This window comes from Onychostruthus taczanowskii, unplaced genomic scaffold (assembly GCF_017590055.1).
Source record: "Onychostruthus taczanowskii isolate IOZ18803 unplaced genomic scaffold, ASM1759005v1 scaffold156, whole genome shotgun sequence".
Classification (NCBI taxonomy): Eukaryota; Metazoa; Chordata; class Aves; order Passeriformes; family Passeridae; genus Onychostruthus; species Onychostruthus taczanowskii.
In genome coordinates, this window is record NW_024498751.1 from 125,570 (window position 1) to 142,001 (window position 16,432).

The 16,432-nt window shown below is 37.6% G+C and overlaps 1 protein-coding gene across 1 annotated transcript in view; it reads left to right on the forward strand.

Moving 5' to 3' along the window:
* Nucleotides 1–16,432, forward strand: part of PCNX2 (pecanex 2) — a 149,645-nt gene that overhangs the window by 79,397 nt on the left and 53,816 nt on the right. The window contains exons 21-22 of the mRNA XM_041399139.1: nucleotides 378–555; nucleotides 12,832–12,942. Coding sequence (XP_041255073.1) covers nucleotides 378–555; nucleotides 12,832–12,942 — 289 coding nt within the window. The remainder of the gene's footprint in view (nucleotides 1–377; nucleotides 556–12,831; nucleotides 12,943–16,432) is intronic.

Here is a 16,432-nt window from a genome sequence, read left to right on the forward strand (position 1 = left end):
TTTCAAATTCCAGTAATGTATTAATGAAAGTGCCAAGGTATTTCCTGGACTGAAATTTTACTTTAAGAGGGATATAAAAATGTCTGGTCTAGATTCTTGGGTTTTAGTAGTCAGTACTACTCTTTTTAGTAGAGTTTGTTCTTTTTTACAACTTACAAATGTGTCATAATGATAAGGGAAAAATACAAAATTTCACATGAGTAAAATAAATGTGATGATTTCTGATATTACTTCTGTATCCTTTTAATAAATAAGATATGTAGATTTAGATATGCATAGCAACCTAAAATACATCTGGTACAGATATTTGTATTTAAGAGCTTCTTAATTTAATGCCTTATGACTTGATTAGGTTTTTCTCTCTGCTTTTCTTACAGCTGTGACATTATCCTGATAACAGTTGCGGGGATGAAACTCCTCCGCTCCTCATTCTGTAATCCTATTAATCAGTTTGTTACTTTGAGCTTTACTGTGATCTTCTTCCGATTTGACTACAGAGATATTTCAGAAAATTTCTTGCTGGATTTCTTCATGATGTCCATTGTGTTTCATAAGGCAAGTTTTAGAGCTCCTATAATTTCTTTGGGAAAAAATATATTTTCAGTGTCACCTGGCTGATCAATACATGTTAGTACGTTTTAGAAGTAATGAATGTATAGATAGACTCAAATTATTGGCATTATAGAAGAAAAAATCTTTTAAATTGGAAAAAAAAGGCTTTGATTAAGTGTTTTTTCTGGCTTTGTGCAAAATGTTTTTCATCTACTTTTTGTTCACATGTTGCTATATAAAGTTCAGAATTGTTGTTTTCAAGAGGAGAATCCTCAATGAGTTTGAAAGAGCCTCTTGGGTCATTAGTGCAGGACTGCCCTCCAGATCAATCGCTTGGTGTTTTTATCTCGGTTTCCTTTGAATGCCTCTAGTGGTTGACTCAACAACTTCCTTTGGGAAATTATTCCATTATCTAATCACCCTCATGATAATAAATGTTTTCCTAATGTCAGCCTTAACGTTTTTTCTTTTCCTATTTTCAGTCTCTTATCCTTGTGTTTCTGCCCCTAACCTTAACCTCAGTGCTTCTTCCTCTCTATTACATTGTTAACTCTTGAAGTGTGCTCCAGTTGAGTTTTAAAACTACCAAACCCTTCCTGCATCAGTCAGGTCAGACCCTGTCTTTATTTGGAATCTAAGCTGTTTCACTGAAAGAATTAGGCTTAACCGATACCCTGAGAAAACATGTGAAAGTACTGAAAGTATTCGTTCAGGGGTAATTCTAGTGACGTGTTTGGTTTTGTTATTCTTTGTTTTACTTGGGTTTTTTCACTTAGGCTCCTTTGCTTGGTTTCTTTTTCTAAAATATTCCTACTATGTGTGAGTATGACTCAGTTCGCATCCCTTAGTTTGTGAGAGAAGAAAGACATGGTTCCATGTTGATGGCTGCATGTGCTGTGGAGATATTTAGCCCTTCTACACAAGGAATACCAGCTCATACTGCTGTCTATGCCCACCTGGAAGTTTCAGGCTTTTTATGGGATGGTCCAGTTAATCGGTGTTACGTTGGGAGTTTCCAGTCGTTTAGGGAAAGAGTGAAGGAGAAATTAAATGCTTTTCCTGGTTTATTTCTGTGCTGCTGTAAGGGAGGATGAGAAAGGAGGAGTCACAATTTGGTGAGGTAACTTGAGCTCACACTTTTTGCTGAACTCTTGGACCACACTCCAGCAGAAGCTTCACCTGCTTTGAGCCTTCACCCTCAGAACTGTTGTTCTGCTTTCTCTCTGCTGGGGTGAGAAAGCAAGGGCTGGGAAGAAAGGGCAAAAGAGGAGGAGTAGAAGAGATGAGGCAAAACTCTGCTTTAACAAGATCCACCTCCACCATACTCTGATCCTAAAACAGGACTAGAGTAATTTTTTTAAGCTTCTTAGCTTAAAGATAACCAGCGAAGGCAATGCAGAGTTTGCTTGCATTATGCCACTTTTCAGTATTTGTTCATTACCATGTTCCCTAGAGAAAGGGGTAAATTTTTGTCTCCAGAGAAGTTTATCACTGCTGAGTCTCATGTCTGAATGATGACTTTCTTAGTCCTAAAACTCATTCTCTAAAAACCTCTTTACAGGATCAAAAAGTTAGTATGCCAGAATTGGAAGTTCCGCTGTTTGTTAATTCTTTTGAATTCTCATGAGCATATCACAAAATACTGCTGTGAATTATTGTGTGCTTTTGTAAGAAAGAGATATAAAGTCTATTCAGTAGGATTTTTGCAGAGTTACTTAGGTAGATTGAAGCTACTATTTACAGTAGAAAGACTAGTGTTAGCAATGAGATTGAGATAACAAAGGATGCTTAATAAATTGAGCAGGGATGTTTGCTAGAATAACTACTGCTCTACTAGACTGAAGGCTGTACTGCAGACATGTTTTGAAAATGTGGTTTGAGCATTGATCTTCCATGTTCATATCTAGCAATATCTGAAATTTTGCAGGTCATTAGTTCAGCGAGTGGTATCGTCCTTGTTCCATTTAAAAATTCTAAGTCAAACAGTTGAATTATTTATATTACAAAAGCACATGCACAGTTTCACAATGATCATTAGATCCAATATGAAAAATAGCATTGCAGATGATAGCAATTAAATTCCTTTTAATTTCAAATCATGAAGGGCATAACTTTTCTTTACCCTAATTAAGACTTGAGCTTTAATTGGCTCAGCATTGTGGAACTTCAGTAAAGGATATGATCACTTGAGGATAAAGATGATGTGTGTTTATTTCATACTATAGTCTCTAAGCAAGCTGCATCCACCTTTGTTCCTAAAAGCTTTATGGGTCTTCACAGATTCTGTCTGTATTTCAGTCATTTTTATGTTTGCACTTATTTTTTACACTACAAACAAAATCTGAAATACTGCCTGTTACTGTCACCTTTAGCTATGCAGAGGTTATTACACAGCCATGACTGATTTCTGTTTGCACGTTGAAAATGTCAGTTTGGCACTCTCTTTTAATTAGGGAACACTAGAAGCGCTGTCTTAGTCACAGTGTTGGCAATTTTTAAGCAAGCTTACCCCACAAAAAGCTTTGCATGCTTTCAAAACATGGTGGTAATATTTTTTTTCTTCTACCAGGCACTGGGGAAGAATGCTCTAAATTCAGCAGACGTTCACAAGTGCACTAGTCACTCTTGATGCAGATTATGTGAAATAAACTTTGCTAATAATGTTTGGTAGAGTATTTCTAAATAGCTCACTGATTGTGCTTCCCTTGTTTTCCCCATTGTGCTGTTAATTTAATGTAATTTAGTCAAATCAGAAACTCCAAATGAGCATACTGCGCCCTGAGCAAGCTGGGATATGGAAGTCCAAATTGCTGCTCTCAGATTTTTATCTCTCTTAGCCAAAACACCCACACTGAGGTAACACAGAGAACAAGAGAGACTACTCAGTTCTATTCCTGAGATTTTTTTTAAATTTTTTGTCTTTTGAACATCATGAGACTTACTAATGTGACACAGTTAATTCAATTCTTTAAAAAAAATGATTAGCTGTTTACATTTTGAAAATTCACAGAATGTGAAAACACTAAATGTTTATTTGGGCATATGCAGAGTGTGCTATTTTGTATTTCAAATTGCCTTGGGAAGGCAGCAAGATAAACATTTAGGAAATATTTTCTTACTTGTTTTTGAGAATGATTGCAGCTTTTAATTCAAGTGAAACAGGACTTCTCCATCTTTCTTAAATTATGACTTTCCATGTAGTGAGACCAGGTTGTGTCCTTGACTACAACCTGGGAATCTTCTGCCCAAAACTCCTGTTGTCTATAATCTTTAAATCAGAGCTGAATGGCCTTTTAAAAATTTGTGGTTCCTCATTCAACATGTGTGGGTGTAATGCTCTGATGTATACTCTGCAGGAAGTCAAACCAGATAATCGAGACAGTCGTGGTCTACATGATTCCATATAAACTTTTAAACGAGCCAGTTGTTCTCCCTGGATGTTTTAGGAGATAATATCAGTGCAAAGGTTAATAAGAATGTTCATATTAAGTGAAAATGGAAACCCACAAAAAACTGAGAATATATTCTTCATAGGCATAGCAAGGATGGAATATATAATAGCACTTAGGAGATTTCTTCCTAGACTTTTAACACTACGAAAAATTCTGAGAGTCCTTCTTGTAATAGAGTAAAAAAAAAAAAAAAAAAAAAGAAAAAACAGTGAAAATATTAAATGGTTCAAATAGTTTCTTTGGAACTGATGAAAAGATGGGCCTTTCTTCCATTCTTTTGCTGTCTACTGACATAATATTTAACTGAGGAAAAGCTCTAACATATGCAAAAGCTTTCAGAGGAAGAGCATATGGATGGGTAAGTGATACTATGGCTCACCCAGTCCATTTTTCTTCAGCTTGAAAAAAACAAACAAAAAGTAAAACAGTAATGTGCCCAGCGCTGCCTTCCGTGGCAGATGTGTGAGATGCTTTTGAAGCATGTCTGGAGTAGCTGGTCAAGAATGAACCAGTATTTAAGTGTGAAGTAGAGGTGAATGCAAATAATTCAAACAGCAGGGATATCAGTTTGGAACTGGCTGAATATTAACAAGGATGCTCAGGGCAGGACTTGTTCCCAGCTCTTTTGCTGTGCTCTGTCAAAAATGCGGTTTTCTGTTTTATCCAGTGCTACAGGCATCCTCTAAATTTTGCTCGTGGAAAGGAGTCATAGTATCTCCCTGAACTGCTTTTGGAACCTCAAGGAGAGCTGATGTTGAGCTGAAGGAGCAAAGACAGCAAAACCCTCTGTACTGTGCTGTGGATGCTCCTGGGTGTAGTATGCTCTTGGCTACTACAAAAGCCTAGTGGGAGGTTCTTGCCAGTCCCTTCACTGCTGGGATCATGCTGCTAAACTGGCTCTTACCAGCAACTTTTTCATCTCTACAGCACAACTAAGAAATTATACTTTTACTTTGGAATATGGAATTTTGACAAATCTGTGCAGCTTCCTTTAAGCCTTAAAGAGTGAGCCACCCCTAGCTTACACACTCGTCTACCACACAGATCTGAATGGCAATGATAAGCCCAGGTCCCATTAACCTTCTAATGTACAGGACTACAACTTAGCTCTTTCACTCTCTTGCATGTTACTGTCAGGTAGTTTAATGGCCTCCTAATTTGTGTGTGTGCATGAACTAATTAGCAATACAAAAATATGAAATCACCTTATATTTTCTTATCATCAAGTCTTCTGAGGGTTATGAATTTGTCTTCATGCATAAGGCAAAATAATCAAAGAAGCAGAGCTTGTTAAATTTGCCTTCATTAACACTGAATTTATTTGCCTAAGTACTCTTATTCCTGCTGAGCTCACTTAAATATACAATTTCCCTGTTTGATATTTTTTCTTTTTTTCCCAGAATACATTTTCCAGCTAAAAAGGAATCCACATTTTTATAAGAATTTTTTCTCTTTCTGTATATTTCTTTCTCATCTAGTATCCAAGACCACATGCTTATGAAAGATGATCTTTGTCAAAGTAGATCCAGCTAATGCAGCCAGTTTGTAGCAACCTGGCAGACCTTTGCTGATCAGGCTTAACTTTCAACATCTGCAACACAATCCCTTGGACAGGAAAGAAATTGTGTGTTTTCTTGTTTTCCTTCATTTTATGAGAAAGGGCTGCCAAGTGCATTGACCTTCCTGGTGCTTTGTTGAAGTGGAGTAATTAACCTATTGGATCTTTTTATTGCCTTTGTGGCAATAAAACTCTTGGTTAGTTGGCATGTCTCATTGATTTAAGTGTGACATATAATCCAAAAGCCTCACTCTTTTTCCTTTCCTATTCTGATTTTTCATTTTCTCTAAATCTGATGGTTCACTTCAAAGCTTCTGGGTCTAAGTCACTAATTTATATTTGAATCCATTCCTTGCCATTTGTGCATACTGAAATCCAATGTCTTAATTATCTGTACCCACTTGGCTCACATCTGTTTCCTCAACTTTTGATATCTGGCATATAAACCCTTTTAAGACACTTTCTGCTGAGTAAAATACCCAAGGCTACATCTGATATTTGACAGGATAATCCCACTGGTATTTTCCATAGACTCCTTAACTCTCTTGGGCACTGTACAGTTCATATTTCCTCTTAGTATTGAAGGAATGGTTTAATTGATTATTCATTCAGCCTTCTGTCACTGACCTCTTTGTCAGACTTCATTCGTTGCACTATTCCAAATTTACATTTTCTTTTTCTTTTTTTTTTTTTTTTTTTTTTTGGTGGTTTTTTTTGGTGTTTTTTAAATTTTCTCTACAATGGGGCAAGTGCATTTGGGGGTTCAGGGAGGTGCAGACCTACTCCCTGGGTCAGTATGGCTCAGTATGCACTGCAGTCTCTGTTCATGTGCATTTGTGCTGATAGAGGCCTGTTCTGTCTGTGTTGATGCAGGCACTGAAAGAAAAATCTGGAGTACTTCAGTGCAAACTTGGTATTTTTTCTTATGTCCACTTTTACCACAGAATGCTAGAATGGCTTGGGATGGAAGGGACTTCAAATATCATTGAGTCCCAACTCCCTTGCTATGGGCAGGGACACATTCACTGGATCAGGTTGCTCGAAGCCCCATCCAACCTGGCCTTGAACACTTCCATGGATCAGCCTCCATCCACAGATTCTCTGGGCATTGTTCCAGTGCCTCACCACCCTCCTAGTGAAGAATTTCTTCCTAATACTTTATCTAAATCTCTTTCAGTTAAAAACCATTCCCCCTTCTCCTATCACTTCAGGGCCCTATTAAAAGCTCCTCTTTCCAGCTCTCTTGTAGGTCTCCTTTTGGTAACGGAAGGCTGCTTTAATGTCTCCCTGGAGCCTTCTCTTCACCAGATTGAACAGCCCAACTCCCTCAGCATTTTCTTCATAGGAGAGGCACTCCATCCTCTGACCATCCTCTGGACCCACTCTAACGGGTTCATGTCTTTCTTGGGCTGGGCACTCCAGAGCCAGATGCAGGGTTCCAGGTGGGATCTCACCAGAGCAGTGCAGAGGGACAGAATCCCCTCCCTGGCCCTGCTGCCCACACTGCTCTGGATGCAGCACAGGGCACGTTTGGTTTCTGGGCTGGGAGTGCCCATGGCTGGGTCATGTCCAGCCTCTCAGCCACCAGCACCCCCAACCCTCCTCACAGGGCTGCTCTCTTACCTGTTCTCTGAGCAGCCTGTATTTGTGCCTGGGATTGCCCCAACACAGATGCAGGACCTTTAACTTGGCTTTGCTCAACTACATAAGGTTTGCCTGGGCCCAGTCCTTTCTAAAAGGAAATTTCTGGGAAGATACAGTGTTGGCAGAGTCCATGCCTGTGAAGGCTTTCCTGAAGATGCTTGAATCAGTGTAGCTAATGAGTGCACTCCCAGCTGCACTGATTTATTTTGCTTGTCTGGCCCTCTCCATATTAAACTGCTGAGCTCTGATCCCCTTTTGCCCGCCTTGGGATATATTTGAGTCTTTTTTTTTACAATGCCACAGGTTCCTTCCCTGGGCTCTTGCTATCAGCTGACAATGTAGGGAAGAAGCAGCATCTGCCATGAGCAGATCCAGGGCTCTGTTAGGTTTTATCATCTTCTTATTGTCATAATCTTTACCATAATTACATCTGGCTAATGTTTAAGTTCAATTGTAAGGTTTTCAAGGCTTGCTGCTCAAACTGCTTAAAACATGCCTGTTTTGTACAGTGTCACTGTTAAGTGCTGAATGCTGTGCTTGAGGAATATATTCTTTCCTCCAAGATTTGATATCGGATACTTGGGCTGATTATATTTTGATCTTCTTGTATGTATTGCATTAGACAACGATTTTGAAGTCCACAATATAAAGGCTTCGAGTGTCTGTAAGCGTGTGCAGATAAAGACATCCTGGAAAGTATTTATTGTAGGTTCAAACACAGCTGTCCAAATACACCATAGGATGTCACAATGACTGAAGACATAAGCATTAAAAACCTTTAGTATTTCCAGTAAATCTTGTTTTACAGGATTTCATAGGTGAAGTTTGTTAAAATGGTATTAAATAAAACCCAAAAGTCAATGATTTGCAAAACAAAGCCATGAACAATAATAAAATTATTCCACCAAGTTTAATTTTGTCCTTAAACACATACACACTTACAGCTTTTCCCTCTTGATGTATATTCATTTTAATTGACATACCAAAAAAGAAAATAAAAGTATACCAGTAGGTATTAGAATTTAATTCTGAAAGCTGGGGTTTCCACTTGATCAGAATTAGCTTAACATGAAGAAGTAAATACTCCTCTCAGAGTCTCAGTTCAAATCATCGCAAGGTCACAGAATCTAAAGAGGAATAGAAAGAAATACCTGTTCAAACTAAATAATTTCTTTCTGCACTTAACTTTTTTATCTCAATTTGTGTTGCATGTAGAGCATATATATATATATATATATGACCGTTATTTTTGTTTAAAACCTATGTGTGTATATATATTTTTGAAACAGAGAAAAATTTAAACTTAGCAAGAAAATGTTAATGTTTATTCATTATTTAGTCCCAGAGTTGCCAAGAAGTCTGCCCACACAAAATCCCAGCAGATGCCAAACACATAGAAAGGCCACCAAAAGCTGAGAGCATTGCATAGTCTCCATCTCGCAATGAGTCATTTAAATTCAGGTGTTAACCTCTGCCTAGTTTATTCAAATCTACCAAACTGAGAAAAGGATACACAATTTTAGTGATGTTTCAGACTCCACAAATCTTTAACTGTTCATGTATGTTAACTAATTTCCATTAAATTTGTTTGTAATGGTGCTTAAATTTGTTTAAGTAAGAATAACCAGATTTAAAGAAAATCCTGGGAAGATGAGTCTTTGCCTTTGCTTTTTTTATTACTCGCTGGTGCACCAGAAATCTGTAGAGGCTTCAGAACTCATAGAAGACTTAAGGATGATTAAGGTAAAATGTGTGTCCACATAAAATACACATGAAAGATGGATGCATACTCTGCACTTTTACTTGGTGGCACTGGGAATGTGCTGTTTAAATTCACCAAACATGCTGATAATTTAAAGTCTTTATCAAAGACTTTAAAAATGGTTTACTGTGTAAAACTGTCACATGCATAGAGATATCCAGGAATATTAGAACTTTTATGCCCCCTACTTAATATATAATTATACATTAAAAGTAATATATCAACATGTAATGGTTTCTGCTTATTGTAACTGCAGCAAACACTGAAGATCTAATAAGGCTTAATAAAAATATTCTTTTATAAATCATCCTAAACTGGGATGCAGAAGTCTTATATGAAAATTAATCTTTTATATATGCTTAAGGAAATGGTTCTAAAAAGAGGGTTAAAATTCACCAGAGACTATTTTTTTTTCACCTTGACTTTAGATGGAAAGGTTCCTTCGTTGTATCTAGCACTGCTACACCTCTCCTTCCCTCATTCAATCAAAAATCTACCGGGGGTAATTTGTGTTTCAAAGAACCACAGAAGGGCTGAGGTGCCCCATCAGGTCCCATAGAAGTGGTTTTTTTCTAGTTTGGCTTGATGTGCTTTTAAGTAATGCTTTGCTATGTAGGGTGTCTCAATTTCTCCATGCTTCCTCACAGCTCTCAGGGGCCTCTGACTTGAAGGGTTACTAGTAAAGCCCAAGCCAAGGAAGGCCATCCCTGTGCCCACTGTCACCCGGTCCCCTCCCCATCCATCAGCAGGTCCATGTGATTTTTTTACAGTTTGTGTGTTGCTGTCAATACACCTGTAGAAGTCCTTTCTGTGGCCTTTTACTTTCCTCAACAGATTCAGCTACAGGTGGACTTTGCCTTTTCTCTCTCTTTTGAATTCGTTGTGTATTGTTTCTCACAATTTAAAAGAGATGAACGTTTTCCTCTTTAGCTCATGTCTTCAGATTACTGAATGTTGAAATGCAGCTAGTTGTACTTGAAATAAGAGAATAGCTCAGCCTCGCCTATTTATAAAGGCAATTTTTAGCAGCTTCAGTTTCTTTCTGTGAGAAAAGATCTGTGAGTTCCCATATCAGATATAGGAGGAAGCATATTGCAAATTGGATGAAACTGGTAAGGAGAAACACTTTCTCAGATTGTTTTAGCAAAATGAAAAAGAGAAAATGTAAAGCGAAGTCCTCCTTTCCTAACGCTCAAATGTAGTTGGTAGATGACATCACCTTTAGCAATTATAGTTAGAGATGTAAAATGCTAATGGCATATTACCCTGAAGGCATTTTGCAGAGCATGCCCTGGAAGCAGGGATTTAAGAGGTAATAGAGGCACTTGACAACTCTTAATGAAAGCAGTAGCTTGAAAATCACACATTTCCAGGCTTTTAAGTATAGTATTGTAAGGCTTTCAAAAACCAAGAGAGGTTCACTAAAGCATTCTTGCTTCATGTTCTCCAATGGAAATGAGCTCCTTTTCATGTCTTGTGAAAGTGTTAGCTGAGAGGAAAGTGCTGGAAGAATCAGCAGCAAGTTCCAGCAGTGGGGAATGCAGAAGCAGTAGGACTTGTTAGATGCAACAGGGAACCTGGGTTCCACGGGCCAAGTTTTGCAAGGTGTAAATATTACAGAACAACTGAAAATTATATATTGGAACATGGAGCCATAAGGGTGTCCTCCTGGATTTGGTTTCCTAGAAAATGCAAAACTTGATTTTTATTTGAGATTTGAAAACTTTTTGATGAATTCTGTGCTTTGAGTACAGCTAGGGTGACTTATGACTCTGTGATGTCAATCTCTAACTGGCAGAACTTTGCTGGGTTATGCTGCAGTTTTAAATTTTTGAAGTTTCAAATGCAAGTCATTAGCTTTTTCCAGCCCTTCACTTAAATCCTTTTTCAGATAAAATTTTTCTTCCAGCTGTTCACTGTGATGTTTCAGATAAATAAAACGTGAAACAAAGCAGCCCCACAATCTGCTAAATAAGATTCAAATAAATAGATGTCCATTTGAGTTTCAGTTCAGTTTTACTTGCCTACTCTAATGCTGCAGTCTGCAAGTCACATGTAGTATTTTTGACAGGAAACAAAATTAGCAAGATACAAGTTTCTCAAACTAAGTAGGGGTGACCAGGCTGTGCATTGAATGCATTGTAACAGCTTGATTTTTATGAGAGCTTTGGTGATTTTAAATAGTATATCTGTGCAAAGTAAGTGTAATCTATACTTTGTGTATTGCTCCTAATTTGAGTCATGCCAAAGCAAGGAAAGTGGGTGAATCACTGCTTGTATCTCACCTGGAAGGTTTATTAGTCGTGACTGCAGCTAGGGTGACACTGGTTATACCAATTTAGCAGCTGCTGTTTGATGGGTTTGTAGCACAAAGACCAAAACAGGTCAATGCTACAAGTTCTTCTTGCTTCCCTCACACTTGGTATGCAGTTATTTACTACAGTCTGTGGAGAAGCTCGGTGAAACATCCTGGAAGTGCAGTGAAACATCCTGTAAGTGCATTGCCACTGTAGATACATACGGCAAGGGGAACTTTGGGGGTGGTGACTTAAGGAGGGGTGAAAGGAGCTGGCCAGAGAAGGTCAGCTCTGACTGCCAGCATGCTCACACATGAAGTGTGCCCAGAGCCGTGCTCTGTCCCCAAGGCCAGCTGTCGTGGGGGAGCTTGTGTCTGTGCTGATGAGCTCTCCCAGTCTGTATGCAAGGTGCAGGTATGGAATTGCCACCTACAATGAACCATGAAGGGTTTTCATTCAAAAGAATTCTTGGAGATTGTTTGGAAGAGTGTTAGCTGGGCCAGACCAGAACCTTTCCAGATGCCTTTCTAACAGTTTTAAAATATGCAAAGTATCAGTGCTTGAGAACATTCCTAGAAGCATTTTAATGTACAAGTGTTGATACAGTCTCAATGTCTTTCAGGATGTTGGCAAAGTCTTGTTTTTCACTAACTCAAAGAAAAATTACTCTTAAGAAATTCAACATATATTTGCTATATGAGCATGAAATATTACATGTACTCCTGTTTCACTGTCAGCTTCCGTGTGTGTTGAGCACTAATGTCTATTGATGGCCAAATCTTTTCTGACAGTTTGTCAGGAACCCACTTTGCAATAGATGAGACATAAGATCTGTTTTGGCCTGGTGCCAAGAGAAATGATGGGGGAGAAGGGGGGGAATGTATTCTAGGGAAAAAGTACACATCATTCTTGAATCAGAAACTGTTGAAGCACCAAGCATATTTTACAGGAAGCAAAAGTAAATTCATTGTGGTTTCCAGTTTGCTCTGCATAACAATAAAAGCTCATATTTATGCAATGTTTTTATGATACAGTGGTCTTGAAAATGCAGCTGCAATACGTGATTAATGCTGTGCATATGCTTACATCGTGAAAACTTCTCCCATTGAGTCGAAAAATGGGAATGTTGTGTTCTTGACAAGTCTGATTTCCACGTGCACAGCCACACGTCACACATTGAACTTTCTCTGTTCACTGTATCCAGTTTCTCCTGGAGTCTCCTCTTCTGTAACCCTCTGACTTGTGGTCATATATAGTCAGTGAATATCAGAACCTGTTCTCCCACTTTCTAATTAAAGCAGACATACTTTTGAAAGGTAATCTGGGAGCTACCTAAGTGTGGTGGTAAGGAATGTACCTCATTGCAAGTTTGAATTTTGAGTGAAGAATATACTTGAACGCCTTACTGAAGTAAGGCCTTGATACCAATGAAAGAAATAATACAATATAACTTATCTCATGTTTATTCCAGGGCGCAGTTTTTAAGTGTCTCTTTCAGATAATAGTTTTGAAATTATCTCAGTGCCTAAAAAGTGTCTTTTTCTTTTTTTCCTTTTTTTTTTTCAGCTGTGGGACCTACTGCAGAAGTTGCAGTTCATCATGACATACATTGCTCCCTGGCAAATTGCCTGGGGGTCGTCGTTCCATGTTTTCGCTCAGCTCTTTGCAATACCTCATATCCTTTATAAATTTATTTTTCTTTATTGTTAAGTTCCTCTTCATGTATGCAATTTATTTACAGTGTTTGAATGAGTTTTGAAATTCTTAGGTAATTTACTTTAAAATTTGAAGATCTTGGAACATTTTCTGAGAAACACAGTTTTCTCTTCTTTTTTTTTTTTTTTTTTTTTTTTTTTTCTTTCTTTCTTTTTTTTTTTTTCTTTTTTTGGTACATAGGATCTGAAACAGGGAAACTGAACTCTGACTCAGCCTGGTATGTTTATTCCCACCCAGCCACATTCTGCAGGTTACTTACTTCCCCAGTCCTCCACTGAGTTTTGATGCATCCAGAAAGAAATGTTGTGACAGACATATTGCAGGGCTTATGGCTGACTGAGCTCTCAAATATTAGTTTCTTTCTCACTTGTTTCTAGTTGGTATGTCAGATATAAATTCATTTCAGTGAGCCAGTTTCTGCTGCAACTGTCCTGATTTTTTTTTTCAATTTCAGAAGCAGCTATATTTTTACATTTTAATGTAATTTTTTTTTCACTGAGGTGCTGAGGAATATTTTCCTTTTTAACCTTTCCACTCTGTTTTATGAATAACAATATATGTTTGTCAGCACCAAAGCAGTCCTTCAGAAGCAGTCTGTTTTGGTGCCTGTTCCAGGGCTGTCTCCAGATTTGTGGATATGGGGAGTAAAACACAGAGTTCAATGACCTCTAAATGACCTGTCTGCAGGGTTAAAAATTGTATATTGAATTTTTAGAACAAAAATTACCCAATTTAAATTGAAATTCAGTTAGAAACTTGATTGAATACAGTAAAAAGAAAAACCCAAAAAACATTTTAACTGAACAAGTGTAACTATGTTGACATCTAAGGTGTTACCAGATACCAACTTTTAATTTCTTTAATTTCTTCCTTCCCTGCTAACTAAAGTTGTGGAAGAAGAGTTGACAAAGTGGTTCTGGTTCAGACCTACTGACGAGTTCACTTTGTACTGTTTATTAGATATATTCACTTAAGTATTTGTCCCTTTCGTCCCACAGGGTTGGGTTTTTTTCCCTTGAGTGATTTCTTCTGTCTGCTCTTTGCTGTGAAACATATACAGTGTTGAGTAACAATGCTTATGTTTCTAGATGGGAAGAATAAATGGAAGCCTCGGAGAGAGGGAAGTGCACACAGAATAACTCCCAGAGGGAAAGTTTTAGATTGTCTCCCTATAGAAGGAAAGCATTATAAAAGCAGTGATCTGTCCTAAGAGTTTTAGGTTATTCATAGCAAATCCTTCCAGAATTTCACAATTAAAAAATATTTTCATTTTTGTTGGGGAAGTGTATATGAATTTATTTAGCAAAACATTTAAGAACTAAGATTGCATTTCAACAAGTTTCCCTTTGGTCACAAATATTTTCTGCAGTGATAACTTTGCTCTTGATAAAATTACCAATTAAATTTTGCAAAATGGAAAGTAGTTAAACCAGAGTTTTGTTTGTTTACAGAGTTATTGCTAAAGTGATCTAGCCTAGCTTTTTATTATTTATATTTATAGTATGCTTTGTAAATGCAAATCTGTCTTCTAAGGCAGTGCTGCAATTAAGATACTGGTTAAATATTCCCACAACAGCAATAACTCTGCCTCTTTGCACAGTAATTTTATTTGTTGTTATCATAACCCTGCAAACAGTAATGATGAATGCATGTTACAGTTTACAGAGGTACTAAACCTGCCATTTCTTTTCAGAGTTAATTATTTGTGGCTCTTAATTGCTTCAATCAGTTCTGCAAACAGGATGTAAATTTTTAAATTTCAAAGTGCCTGGGTGAACTTTTGCTGCAGAGCTCATTGATATGAGTAGTTCAGCATACTTTAATGCCTTTGAGTGCAGCATGAAGGACAACATGTGTGGAGCTTTGCCTGGTGGAGGTTATAGAGTGTCCACCATTAGAAATCTTCAGGATTTTAAGTGAATGTCTATCAGGAGCCATATAGGTTTAGCTGATCCTGCTTGTGGCTGCTAGATGGAATAGGTCACCCTTCAAAGTCCCTCTCAATCCTAAAAGACCAGGAACAGCAATGGGCTGCAGACTTGAGGATAGATCTGCAACTTCACTTCCTAGCATTTAGGCAAGACGAGGTTATGCATCTATAAATATCAGCGTTCTGAGAAAGTCAGTGTAGTTTGTGGTACAAAGGCAGATTTTATCTAAAAAAGGAACAGTGAAATTTAAAGTGGGGGGAAAAAGGAGTTTGTAGTTGAGATTATCCTGTTTAGGAGAGTTTCTGTTCTGGTTGTTTCAGGGTTACAGCTTTAACATCAGAAAACAGAGCCCTGTGACAGTCACTTTTCCCAGCCTCTAAGTGATTGTGTGCCTGGAAGGGACTTGTAGTAATTGCAAGTAAAAATGTGGGTTTTGAGAAACAGAGGATTTGAGCTGGCCTTACTGCATAGTTTTTTGTTAAAAGAAGGGGATGGAAGATTTTCAAAATGTCAGTTATTTCACTTACTTGTTTTGAAGCTGGTTTGAATTTAAACAGATTTTTAAATTGCAAGAATTAATTCTCAAAGGCAATGTTTTATTTAATGTTGAAGAGTTTTTAGCTTTGGGGTTTTTGATCTCAAAAATTGATTTTGGCCATGTTAGAAAAAATCCATTATTCAGAAAGAAACAAGTTCTGCTTCTAGACAATGTATCCTAACAAAGATGGTACGCAGGAAACCTGTCTTGGGTCAGGTTAAAGGTCAGTGAAAGAAAGTATGCCTGTAAGTTTTTGACACTTCTTTTTTACTTAGACATAATTAAAGCATTGGTATTTAAAGTAAATAAATAATGACCTAATACAGGACGTCCTCAAATGAAAATACCCCTGTGACAGATAATTGCCCATTGCACATGTTAGATATACAGAAGAGTCAGATGCTGTCACTTGCTCTCATGACATGCTTACAGATATGAAAAAGTTAAAATCACTTTTCACAAATCAAATGGGTCGTGTCTTCTACTTTCCATTTAGTAGAGCATTATGCCTTCTGAGAAAAAACACCCATTGGTACTGATTAGGTTTATACACAAACAGTTCACAGTGGTGTGTGAAATGTCTTAGTTCATGATGGTGGCAATTTTTAAATCAATCATTATATTAATATGAACTTTAAAAAACTTGGTTTGCTGCCCTTATCTGTCCTCTTTGTTCTCTCTTCCTCTCTTCAGCTCCCATGCCTCCTTCCCTTATCTGACACTTGTAAGTACTTGTTCATCTTTCACAGCCAGTGCTTGGTTATGACTGTACTGTAATGTGGCAGTTCAACTTTTTTGATGCACTTGCTTTTTGCTCTGTGCTCTGTGTCACTTTTTTAAACTTTAGACTCTCAGGGCAGCCCATTTTTCAATCTCTCTGATGCACAAAGACACCATTTCAGACCACTCTCTTTTAGTAAGGTTGAGAGATTTGAAAGACATCTTTTGGCAAGTATTTATTTCTAGATTTTGCAAATGGCTT